Source organism: Diadema setosum, chromosome 7 (assembly GCF_964275005.1).
Source record: "Diadema setosum chromosome 7, eeDiaSeto1, whole genome shotgun sequence".
Lineage (NCBI taxonomy): Eukaryota > Metazoa > Echinodermata > Echinoidea > Diadematoida > Diadematidae > Diadema > Diadema setosum.
Window position 1 is genome coordinate 38,340,197 of NC_092691.1, and position 12,943 is coordinate 38,353,139.

Sequence of the window (12,943 nt, forward strand, 5' to 3'; positions counted from 1 at the left end):
ATTAGTATGACCTATATATGAAAGACAGCATCAGTTCCTCAAAGCAGATTTGTAAAGTGGTGGAGTGTTTTGAGGACCAGACAGCTTTCGGAATGTGTAGCAATCCCGAAGTAACTTTCATTTGGACATGGACCCCCCCCCCCACCAACTGTATGTGTGAGTCAACTCAACGCAGAGATGTCTTCAAGTCATCATTCGCGGCTCCTCTTCACTTCATGAACTGAGCGCTCCAACGAGATTCGCCATCAGTTAGCATGTTAAGTCGACCGCGAGGACTGTATTTGTGAGCATATTGCGCGAATAATGAATGCTAGAGACCCAATCCCCTTCATTGAATATCAGAGTGGACTTATATGTGAGTACGCGTCATTCTTATCTCAGTCATTTGTTTATGTATAATAACTCTTTTTATTTTTCATGGTTAAAAGAGATCAAACTGGTTGCTTTGATGCCTGACTTTGAATAAATCTCAACACCAACAAGGTGATTAATGTAATCCAATGCGTACCACATTGTCTTTGTCACTGATTTGACGCCCACATATTTGGTTTGTTTAATGTTTCTGTGTGATACATCCATTTGGATGAAATTATGTATTCGGGGTGAGAATAAGCCATCCTGACAAGTGACTTTATTCTACATACACTAACACCCCCCTTACAGATTGACGCCAATTATTACGTTCAAAGGTCACCTACATCGGAATACATGCCCTTTTGCTAGACTCTCGTTGGTTAGCTTCCATGATTCGCCGAATTTCCTCTCGTTGATCCCTTGCCATCCCCTGCATAGCTGTTTGAATGCGTTGTTCTCTCTCTTCTGACCTCCTTTGCTCTCTCTCACGTTCAAGTTCTTTCATTAAAAAATCTATTTGGTTTATTCCTTGTCGACTAAATGCCTCTGCGTTCATCCAAGTCTCCCTCTCCTGCTTCTCACGCTCAGCCCGAGTTTCAGCCTCTCTTCTTCTTTCCTGTTCTCTCTCTCTCTCCTGCTTCTCACGCTCAGCCCGAGTTTCAGCCTCTCTTCTTCTTTCCTGTTCTCTCTCCCTCTCCTGCTTCTCACGCTCAGCCCGAGTTTCAGCCTCTCTTCTTCTTTCCTGTTCTCTCTCTCTCTCCTCCTGCAAACACTTCTCCCGAATCTTCGCCTTTCTTTTCTCTTCCTTCTCCTGGTAGTGCTTGAAGACGAGAGTCTCGTCCGCGTCGGTCATGCACCTTTCGAGTAACATCAGAAGATTCAGTTGATAAACCTCCTCTAGCTCTTGTTTACACTGGGTAACATTGGCCACCTCAAAGACGTCGCTTACTCCTGATGCCTCGAGGACTGCTTTCAATTTTTCCACGAGGGACTTTTCGGCACTATCGACGTGGGTGATCACGGCTACCGGATAGCGGCCTATATTCGGCACAAATCAACAATAAACATAAACAATGTGATTTGTGTTAGATGTACAGAGCGAGTAAAAAAAACCCAAGGTAATCCAACCTTGGAGGGCTACCATGTCATAATAGTCAGCTATGGAGATCACAATGTTGGTTGAGAGAAAAGAAGACCTTTTCCTCACAACAGTAACATATACGCTGAAAATGCCATGAATGACCAAGCACATGAACTTTAAAAACTGTGACAAACTGCACTTTTTTCAAGTTTTAATGTCACATAAAGGAACAATGAATGTCTCACTGAATGGTAGGGATCTGTCAATGAAAGTGATCAAATTATCAAATTAACAGGCCTGCCTGCATGGATCTCCAAACCTGACGATAATTACGAAATGTTAGCCCGCCAACTTAAATTGGATAACCTGTTAGAAAGTCGTTGAAACTAGGCATAAACATAAAAATACACTCAGCAAAAAAAGAAAGTAAACACTTTTTCAAGTTTATATTTCTTATAGAATATTTGGCTAAAAGTTAACGTATTATATACTATATTGAAGGTAATCAATTGGCGATCAGAGTAGTAGGTAAATAAAAAGGGAAACTTTACGCATGAGTGGACACGTTTGTTCTCTTTCAAGGTACAAAAGCAAAAATTGCAAAAAAGGACAAGTTGTCATCCATGCGCAAGTGCTCTCCCATATAACAATAAGAACAAAAGACAAATTTAACACAATTAGATACATTGATAAAGTTGCAAAAACAAGGCAAGTGCCTATCATTTCTTGTACGCAGATGGGATATAACTGATAAAAAAAAGAAATATAACAGATAAAAAGAGATATAAAAGAGTAAAAATTTATGGCAAAAAAAAAGAAACGTGCCATAAAATCTAAACATTGAGCCCTTAAAGTTCGTTGACCCCTGCCTGTGACCTTTACCTTGTGGTGACCATCCACTCCCCAAGGGACATCTACCATCCAAGTTTGGTAACAAACGGACCTATGCATGGATCAAAAGTTATGACCCATAATAGAAACGCGCCATAAAAACTTAACATTGGCCTCTAAAAGTTTGTTGACCCCTGATTGTGACCTTTGACCTTGTGGTGACCATCCACTCTCCAAGGGACATCTACCATCCAAGTTTGGTTACAAATGGACCTATGGATCAAAAGTTATGACCCATAATAGAAACGCGCCATAAAAACTTAACATTGGGCCCTAAAGTTCATTGACCCGTGCCTGTGAGCTTTAAACCTTGAGGTGACCTTCATATATGATAAAATTTAAAACTTTGTATGACCCCTCTTCCCTCGAAGTTTGATTGCAATTGAAGCCCAGAGTAAAGAGTTTTAAAGTTTTCGTAGCGTTACGGACGGACGGACGACGGACGGACGGACGGACGACGGACGGACAGACGCCGCAGGCGATCCCTTAGTCTCCCTCACCTCTGTTAGGCTCGACAATAAGCCTTTGATCTCTCTGATGTCTTTGAAGCCCAAAATATCAATAAACGCCGTAAAAAAGGGAGAAAAATGAATCTTTGGTCAAACCCAAATTTAATTGAAATAAGAGAAGAAGCAATATTAACAAAAATGGTACGGATTTCAATTTGATTTTCAAATTGGGAAAATTGTTGATTATTCTTGGTTCTTGAATTTATCTCATGAATCCCTAAATTACTAAATAAAAAGAGTAATATAGAGAAATTCTGTTTATTTAATAATCTTTAGGCCATTTGTCCCAATGTGAAATTTTGTTTTCGCCTATTGATTTCCCATTCTGTTTTTCGTTTGATTTTATAAAGAGATAAAGAGAACAAAATCTTTTTTTTTCTTTTTGCTATTTCACTCATGTCTTTTATTGTGTTAAACTGGATTTTTGTTGTCATTGTTATCTTTAAGGGCATTGCCAAATGAAAGACAGCTTGTCATATTTTGCTATTTTTACTTTTGTGCCTTGGCGGGCAAAAGTGAATTTGTTCACTCATGCGTAAAGTTCCCTTTTGAATTAACCTTATTATTTGATAGCCAATCAAATTACCTGTTATATGGTATATAATACATTGATTTTCAAGAAATCTTGTATGAAAAATATGAACTCGAAAAAGTGTTTACGTTCTTTTTTCCTGAGTGTATCACAAGGTGAACAGTTACACGTAATATCTTTTAATATCTTTTACTTGCATAATTGAAAGTATAATACACTCGGTAAACCATTTGTTCACTTATTGATGCATGAATGCTATGCATCCCCCCTACACACACACACACACACACACACACACACACACACACACACACACACACATCTTCACACACAGGCGGTCACATTACCTATTATTGTTGTCTTCAGTACATGTATCGTACCCGAAATTTTCGAGGAAAGGGCATATTTTAGGGCTTAGATTGGGAAAACAAATCGTGTAGTACAAAATTGTATATATACATGATCAGGGGTAGATTTCATATCTTTCCTGAAAAATCACGAAATAGGGTCCGAAGTAGAGTATGGGATGCAGCAACTTGGTGTTTGCCCACATTCTCGGGAATGTGCTAAAATACTATGGGGCAAGTCCAAGATAATGTCCCCTCTGGCCTCAGAAGGTAAAATTTCTTCCTTTTTTTTTGTTGCTCAATAGTGACATGTTTGGTATAATTTTGAAGCTTACGAGTTGAAGTTGAAGGAAAAAAAAACATATTATGTGAATTTATGCAAATTTCAAGGGCTTCATTTGCATACATGTGAAATACAGCGTTACGTACGGGACATTTACAAAAAAAAAATTATATTAATTCAAAGGAAAGAAAATAATACTTTATTAATATGTGGACATAAGAAAATCCATCATTTGAAATAGTTTAAGTTGGTATGTAAATTTAGGGATTATGCAGATAATTATGCAAATTAGCTCATGTCCTTTTATGAGATGTCCCATACGTAACAAATTGAGGTTCTTTTTTATCTTTTGTTTTTCTGAAATTACAAAGGTTTAATAGTCGAGCGCTCTTCTGGCAAATTCATATTTATTGTTTAAAGAAGTTAAATACCATAGAAAGAAAAAAAAATAGTAAAAGAGATATTTTTATTAGGCAATTAAATAATGATGTTAATGATGGGACAAATGCATTATGTATAGGACATCCTCGTACATATTGCATGTGAATGCATGTACATTTGTATACCGAGCCGGGAAGGTTTCTCAGTACACAAATGGTCAATTATTCTGCAGAAAACATCCCACTTTGCAACTTTTCAGTTACCGTATAGACACTTGAAGTAATACGTGTACTTGACTATTAATAAAACAATTTTAACAAAGGGGGAGGGAGAGATGGTAAAATACACAATGTAAATTAGCATTAAAGGGATGATATAGCTTTCGTAGAAATGAGGATTCAGATGATTACAAACCATTTATATGAATTATTAAAGAACATACGATACGAGAAGGAATTCAAAGTTTATTAGATAAAGATCCATTTTGAAATGGCTGAGATATCAAAAACAAAGTAAAAGGAAGTGGTCCTAACAAATAAAATCGGACACACCTTTTATTAGGACACCACGCTTCGGGATATCTCAGTCATTTCAAAAGGGATTTTTGTCATGTTAACTTTGAATTCCTCTTAGAATTATGCTCTTTAATATTTCATGAAAGAAGTTTCTAATTATCTTGCAAAAATTTAAATAAGAATACCCATCTGAACCAAAACTATACAGTCTCTTTAAGTAGAGACTCTGACTTAAAGGGTACTGCGACGGAATATACAAGCAGATTAAAAGACTGCAATTCAATTATATTGGGAACTGTTCACCATACCATGTAGAGCTCTAGCTATAGCTGCAACCCATGAATGTGATGATAGTGAAGATGTTACTTCAAATTGGTGTTTCTTGCATATTTTTTTATCTTTATTGCAAGTGACAAACCAAACAAATTGTCCTTATTCAGTTTTTAGTAGTAGCCATGATCAAATTCATTGGTATACATACTGAGGTGTGACTCGAATCAACGACCTGATTGCTAGACAGACATCATAATATCTACTCAATTACTTGGATTCCGCGCAGCAGATATTGCATATTTAGCAAAATTACTATTTCTTGTGTCAAGTTGCTTTTTGTTGAAACTGATTGACAAACTGCCCTTCATCAATGGAAGTGAACACTTTACTATGCAATTTTTCAGTAGTAACTATCCTGATAAAAATCCAGGGTATACATAGGCCTACACAGGTTGGACATAAAAATTCGACATAAGGTTAAATATGATTATGATGGTAAATATTTGGGAAATCTTGTTCCCTTGACAATCTGAATCAGTATTTGAGTAATTTTAATTGATTTTACTTCAAGAATTACGCATAATACCCATAAACAAGTGTCCAATACGTGACTGTCCCATACGTAACACGTCATGTCTGTCTATATAACCTGTAATGAGGGCTTTGCCTCATGACATGAAACTTACCTCTGCTAATCTTGAGAGTTGTGACTTTCATCACACTGAGTTACAAGTTGTAGAATGAAATAACTTTAGAGAGTTTTGAGGTTGAAAAAAATGTCCAGAAAAAAAAAATGAATTCTGGTCCCATACGTAACAGCACATACTTTCTCTTCTATAATTGTCAAGATCATTTTTACATTTTTTTTTTTACGGTGTGATTGTCATTGTTCGCCCCACATTCCACACATTGTGAACAATACTAGTTCTATGACAAGCCGAATTGTCGCTGGTTTCGTTATCTCTGAGAGTGCAAAATGATTACATTTTGAAAATTGCAAGGGTTGACAAAAATGGTCCTAAAATCATAGCACATTAACCAAAATTAAAGAACTTGGTGTCATTGTATTTGAAAAAAAAATGGCCTTTTTAATAGTATACAAAATAATAACATATTTGCAACAATATTGCTGAAATTAAAGATCTTAGGTGTTCCGTTCTTTTTGGGCCACCCTGTATAGTGCGTATGCTCTGGCATGTATGTATCGATGTAACGTGTATGCTTGCAAACAAAACAAATTTCCAGAAACGGGCAATAAAATCGAATCGAATTGAATTGAATTGAACTGAATTACTTCGTGGGTACTACAGTCAGCCATTGACATTACCACATCAATGAGCCTGTGGTACATTTTATAGATGATGACTGGCGGGGGAGGGAACATACCAAATGTTCCACTCAAAGGGTTTGAAATGCTATAACCTCCCGAAATAGCATTTCAAACCCTGAGGGTAGAACGTTGGGTTCATGTTCCCGGCAACAAAATCATCATCTGTTCTATTATATGGGTTAGTCAAATACGTCAAATACGTCAAATACGTCAACGTCAACGTCAACCACCAGCACAAAGCATTTTGATCGCTCGCATGATCATGATCGCTCGCGCAGAGCCAAATCTATATACTGTGCGCGCGCGGTCCTAGGCCTTCTGTTATTTGTTACGTGATTTTTTTTTCCCCATGGGAGAACATTCCAAGAATGTTCGCCCATGGGCGAACATAACGAATGTACCTCCATCACGTGACTGTGTTTAGCCAATCACTAACCGTTTTTTGACTAACCCATTTAATATTACCCATTAAGTCCTGTGGTATAAGATATTCATATGGTTCTTTGTGTGGTAACCTCTGATACCACTTGGGACACTGCACTACCACACAGATACCTCATCCAGCTATTCACAAGCCTGTGGTACAGTAGCACACAGTAGTCCTACCTGTGCTAGCATAAATTATGTTTGTGTGGTACATGAGTGATGGTGATAAGTACCACTGCGAGTACCACACGAGCTTGTGGTATATTATCACACAGTACCTGTGCTGACATGTTTGAGTTTTACATGTGTGATACCGACAAGTAGCCTATACCACAAGGAGTACCACACAGTACCCGTGTTAACATGATAATGCTTGTGTAGTGAAGTGTGATACCAAAATAGGAGCCTACCACAGGGAGTACCACCCGAGCCTGTGATAAAGTACCACATAATTCCTGTGGTACCATTGATTTTGTGTGGTACATTGTTTGGCACTGATAAGTACCACAGGGAGTACCACAGGACATTCTGGTTTGATAGGAGGAGATAGAGAAATAGTTGTACCGTATGGTTATTATAAACTAGGTACGTCCTAGAAGTCATAAGGAAACTTCAATGTACATAAAGAGAAACAAGAACTAAGAACGTGTGTTTAAAAGTGAACAGTTTTAAGGTGTAAAACATGTTGAAAGTAAGCGTAGATTAATGCATACACATACCCTTTTTCAAATACATATACACAAAATATTGTACACGCATACACACAGAAAGTGAACTGACAGACTATAAGTCAATGAATGTTCCGAAAAAAGGCACGGGCCAGTTAGTCTACCCAAAAACATCCTTGGTCACGTGTTACCTTGATGGCCGTGGAGAAAGTCAACGATGTCCATCAAAGCTGCCGTATTCAAGTCCAGGTCATGGATTGCACTAGGGTAAGGAACAAAGATAATGAAAAAAAAAAACACACAAAAACCCACAAGTTACAATATAAGTATCAAAACTGCATACAAATAACAATAAATAAAACCAAAACTGCAATTACAAATGAAATAGAATACAAGTCAAAGATGACAAAATAGGCAGACTTTGCTGGATGATACGATAGGTCAACTGCTCTTGTTGATATTACGTGATACATTTTACTACAAGCCACGAAGTATTTTCTTTCTTTCAATAATTTATGTGCAAGATCGAAGTCTCCTAGCTCTTCGTTGCTCCAACCAATTGCCAAGAGCTAAGGTTTTGTAAATGCTTATTTGGCCCATTCTCAGTAAAAGCGTTCAAATACGGAATTTTGGTGTCGCCGACATTCCATGACAGTTTGCGGTTCCCTGAAACCTATTAGATACTATTCAAATGTTTATAATATATCACGAGGACTTTATTTGTTAAATATAAACACGATCAAATGCGGTTGTCTGCCTTTTTGTATAAAATTTTGCTGTTAAACTTCGTTAAGACCCCAAAACGCAGTGCACTCTTAGAAAAAAAGGTTCTTTTGAGCACCATTAAATGGTTCTCAGCACTGTCACAATAGCGACACCCTTTTAGGTGCTCGTGAGAACCTTTTTGAAATGGTGCTTGTCGGCACCTTTTGCAAAAGGTGCCCATTAGAACCTTTTTCCCGATGAAATGGTGCTCGTGAGTACCATTTAAAAGGTGCTCATGGGCACCTTTTTGACTAAAGATGGGCACCTTTTTGACTCTTTTTCAAAAGGTGCTCACGGGAACCATTTCATTGGAAAAGGTTCTAATGGGCACCAATGTTAAAAGGTGCTGACAGGCACCATTTAAAAAAGGTTCTCACAGGCTCCAAAAAAGGTGTCGCTATTGTGACAGTGCTGAGAACCATTTAATGGTGCTCAAAAGAACCTTTTTCTTTTTTCTTAGAATGTAGTATGTGAATTGATGTCTGTGTATTTTTGGTGTGTTTCACATGCAGTGCTGGTAAGGTGCTTCACTGGCACCATTCTTAAAGGTACATTACCTATCTGCATTGAAAATGTGCATCACAAACTCATTTGAAATGAAATGAATTCATCTGAATTTCATCTCATCAGTCAAACATACGTTCAAAACATGTACATTAGCAATACATTAGCATGTCATACATTATCATTGACACTGGAAAAAAAAGAGCAAGGATAACACACCCATGCACACGCAGTTTCACAAGCATGAATACATGTACATGACATTCACCAATATTTTTTCATGAAACATTACTCAATAATTGAAAACCATAGAAATTTGCTCTTTCACAAATTCGCAGAAATGTATTTATTCACCTTAACTTTTACAATCTAAAGGTGAGGTTTGTATTTGTCATGTTATAATCTGTCAAATATTCTTAACAAAATATTTTCATTTGTTTACTAATTCTTTTTCAACAATATTTGTCATTTGTGTACCGAGCAGTTCTTGAAACACCATCACACATCTCTGTACAGATGATATGAAATAGCAAGAGGTGCATCAGGCTTTTGAAATACATAACAAAATTTCTAATTCTCTGTGAAATAATTCCTGCATGGATGAGATACAGTAATTGTGTCAGTCTTAAGATAGGCAGAAGTCAAGTACATTACTTAAGAAGTATGAGGAACTTTTTCCACATGTTTGCCAGTTTGTTCGGTGTTGTTGTTTTTTTTTTTTTTTTTTTTCTTTTAAAGCATGCTTGTCCTAAAAGCAACTACAAAGGGCAGGAAAACAATTCCAAATTCCATTAAACAGGACCTTTGGTATTGTCACAGAAAACATACATTATATTGCTGGTATGATACTTGGGATAGGATAAGCTTTACACTTCTTCACTTCACATTCATAACGTCGAGTACTTGAATTAACTTATCTTTGTTTGTATACGAGTGACCTTTTTTGTTGCTGTTCTGCAATTTGAAAGCACCACAGACTCATCTATACAACTGTAAATACAAGAAGAGTATCAATTCAGGTTAATCATGACTTCTGACAGTTTACAGCATGTCCTACGAAAACACACACACACACACACACCCAAAAAGAAGAAAAGAACACATTGTTTATAATGTGAAGGATAATAAGAATCCCAAGGGGAAAAGAGTTAGGATACCACACCCACACAGTTTCACAAGCATGAATGAACAAAATTCCTCAACCATGATCTAAAATATGTAACATTTGGAATCAATAAAAAATTACTTTTTTTTTTAAAGCAGAGCAACAAATTCATTAGAGTAAACTATATATGATGCAGGCCTAAAGCTGAGGTTTGAATTTGCTGTCCTATAACCTGCCTATGACAATAATATGTTGTTAGCATTTGTCATTTTGTTCACCAAATTTGCCAACAGTCTTTTAAACACCACCACCACGTACATGTACATTTTGTATGTCTGCAAAAGCAATATAAACTGGTGACAAGAGGTGCATCAGTGCTTTGAAATAAATTACATAATCTTCAATTCTCTATACACAATACGTAATTCCTGCGTGGGTATAAATGCAATACGTTTTACTAGTCTATGTGCAAACTTTAAAAGTGTGCAGAAATCGACCACACAATGACTGGAGAAGTATAACGAGCATTTTCCGTTTGTGCTTTTAAAGTTTAGAACTATGAATGACTCCACTTCTCAGATTGGCATCTGGTCTGATCTCATTATGTCTACCCCCCCCCCCCAATACAGTTGATTCAAAGCTGTTAAATGCACATTATAGTGAAACATTATCACTGGTACATTGTAAGTTGCAAATGAAGAGTTTGTTTGCAAAAACCGATAAGTCCATAGTTGCCAAATGGAGATATTTGCGATTAAAGGTCAAGAAAAATAAAGAGAATAATAAAAAAAAATCTTTGCTTCTTTTGACCATAACTTTAAAAATGTACCTTTATATGCAGTGACCAAAATATCATTTAAAAGGTATTATTTTGTACTTTATGACAGAGACCGTACTTCAAAATCTTCAAAAATGGACTTATCGGTTTTTGCGAACAAACTCTTCAAATACTGTATTGGGATCATAACAAAACATATGTGACCCTCCATCACACAAACCAACAAAAAGTCGCCTGACATGAATATTTGGTTGACGGCAGATTCTGAAAGAGCAGCTATAAAATACACTATAAGTCAATGCAAACGGACTTACCTATACCCTATCTACATATTTCTCAAAGGTTTTCTCTGGCAGCATCAGCGTTTTTTCTTTGACTCAGCTCACTCTTGGCTAGCGTAGGTTTCTGGTCGATGCTGTCAACGGGCTATCGGGCTAAAATTGTCATTCTGATCGATGTATTCTTTTGGTCACCCAGATCATTCTTGACTAGCCAAGGGTTCTGTTTGATGCTGTCAACGGGCTATCACGGGCTGTCATTCTGATCGATGTATCGTCTTAGCCACACAGCTCATTCTCGACTAGCCCAGGTCCGGTTTCTGGCTGATGCTGTAAATGGGCTATCCCGGGCTCTTATTCTGATCGATGAATTCTTGTGGCCGCCCAGCTCATTCATGGCAAGTGTTAAGCCTACGGTTCTGGCCGATGTTGTCAACGGTCTGTCACAGGCTGTCTCTCTGATCAATGTAGAGTCTACCTTTTTCCCAAACACGTACGTTCTGCTTCATCGTCCCGGCCGGAGTTTCTTGTTCCGTGGTTTCTGTGCATGTTGGTGTGTCCACTTCCCTGACATATGAATTGAAAGAAACAATAGACCTACACCGCGTTAATAAAACAAAGTCATGCTATAATTCGATAAACAGAACACGGCATTACATGACGTGACTCCTTACTTAGAACAAGCCTGAAAACATATTGAAGAGATTTTGACCTAAAAGTTAGGCCTACTGCCAGCTGTAGACAGACCTCTATTGCTAGTATTGGCTCTAACGTTAACAATGACAGTTATAACTTATAGAACAAAAGTTATTGCATGTAGAACGGTTACCGGTAGTAGACCTTACCCCGGGGCGCTCCTTGTACAGTTATCTTTGCCTTCGGCGTTCGGGCTGTGTTTCGGAGTTAGCAGACTCTATTTTTAATAGGCATACACGTTACATATGCAGGCCTAGCCAAGTAACTTAGCCCGGCCCAGTCGCTGTAAAAACGCGACAGCCCTGCTCCGGCCCCGCACGGCGTCTGTTCGGGCTAGCCCATATGGGCTATTGCTATGCCAAATTTCTAATTGTAAAGTGTTAGGCCTAACATGTTATTGTTAGATCTGGATCTACTGTACCTGGTAAACATTACACAAGATAGCAGCTTCGATCAAATTAGATCTAAAACATTAACGTTAGGATCTAGCTAACCGTTAAAGGTTAATCACTGACTGAAAACGAAAAATGAGTGATGAATCTAATTTGATTTTGTACCAACGACTGTCGATCATCTAAAAATGAGATAAAACCACATTAAAACTAAAAATCTTACCTATTCTCCTAAATTGTGATGACTGCCATGGCGAGAATGGAATTGACAGTGACACGTTTCCAGTCCACTTCAGGCAAAATTAATGTCTATAATGTTAACGTTACCAGGTGCCGTTCGTTATGGGTGTGATACTGGTGATGCATAGACCTAAATGTGTAAGTGTCTACCCGGGCCCGCCACACGTACATAGCTAGCTGCATGCATGGTATTGCATTGGCACTCTCCTGCCGCTGTGGTGGCTTGCATAGGCGCAGCCAGGCAGCACAGGGCTAAATATAGCCGCGGCGCGTGCCGCGGCGGTTACATAGTCCTACAGTGCAGTACTAGTATGTGTATGTTTACGCGTACGCATATCTGATCGAGCGCTAAAATTGGATCGTGGCAGCTGTCAGTTGGCACGCAGCCAAGAGAAGTCATTAGTCTACGATAAAAAACAATATGAACTTTTTATTATCACAGCAGTAGAAACACATACAATATTTTTGTACCAATACCACAGTTTTGGTGATTCTTACATCTGGCATTTGAATATACAGCAAGGGGAAAAATGAAAGTGGACCTAAAGATATTGTTTGACCTGCAAGAGTACCACAAATAACACTCGGGGACTGG

At 37.9% G+C, this 12,943-nt stretch overlaps 1 protein-coding gene across 4 annotated transcripts in view; it reads right to left on the reverse strand.

Annotated features, from left to right (window-relative positions):
* Positions 1-694: 694 nt before the first annotated feature.
* The window catches only part of LOC140230788 (uncharacterized), a 139,681-nt gene continuing 127,432 nt past the window's right edge, over positions 695-12,943 (reverse strand). The window contains exons 1-4 of one of the 4 annotated variants that reach the window (XR_011901413.1): positions 12,332-12,467; positions 11,057-11,587; positions 7,782-7,852; positions 1,378-1,392 (exon numbers count right to left, since the gene is read on the reverse strand). Coding sequence is in view for 1 of the 4 variants with exons in the window: in XM_072310928.1 (XP_072167029.1) it covers positions 695-821; positions 1,032-1,392; positions 7,782-7,852 (559 nt within the window). In the remaining 3 variants the exon portion in view is untranslated. Of the gene's footprint in view, positions 822-1,031; positions 1,393-7,781; positions 7,853-8,909; positions 9,850-10,929; positions 11,618-12,331; positions 12,468-12,943 lie in introns of those variants that run through there. The other 3 variants (XM_072310928.1, XR_011901412.1, XR_011901411.1) reach the window with 3 other exon arrangements.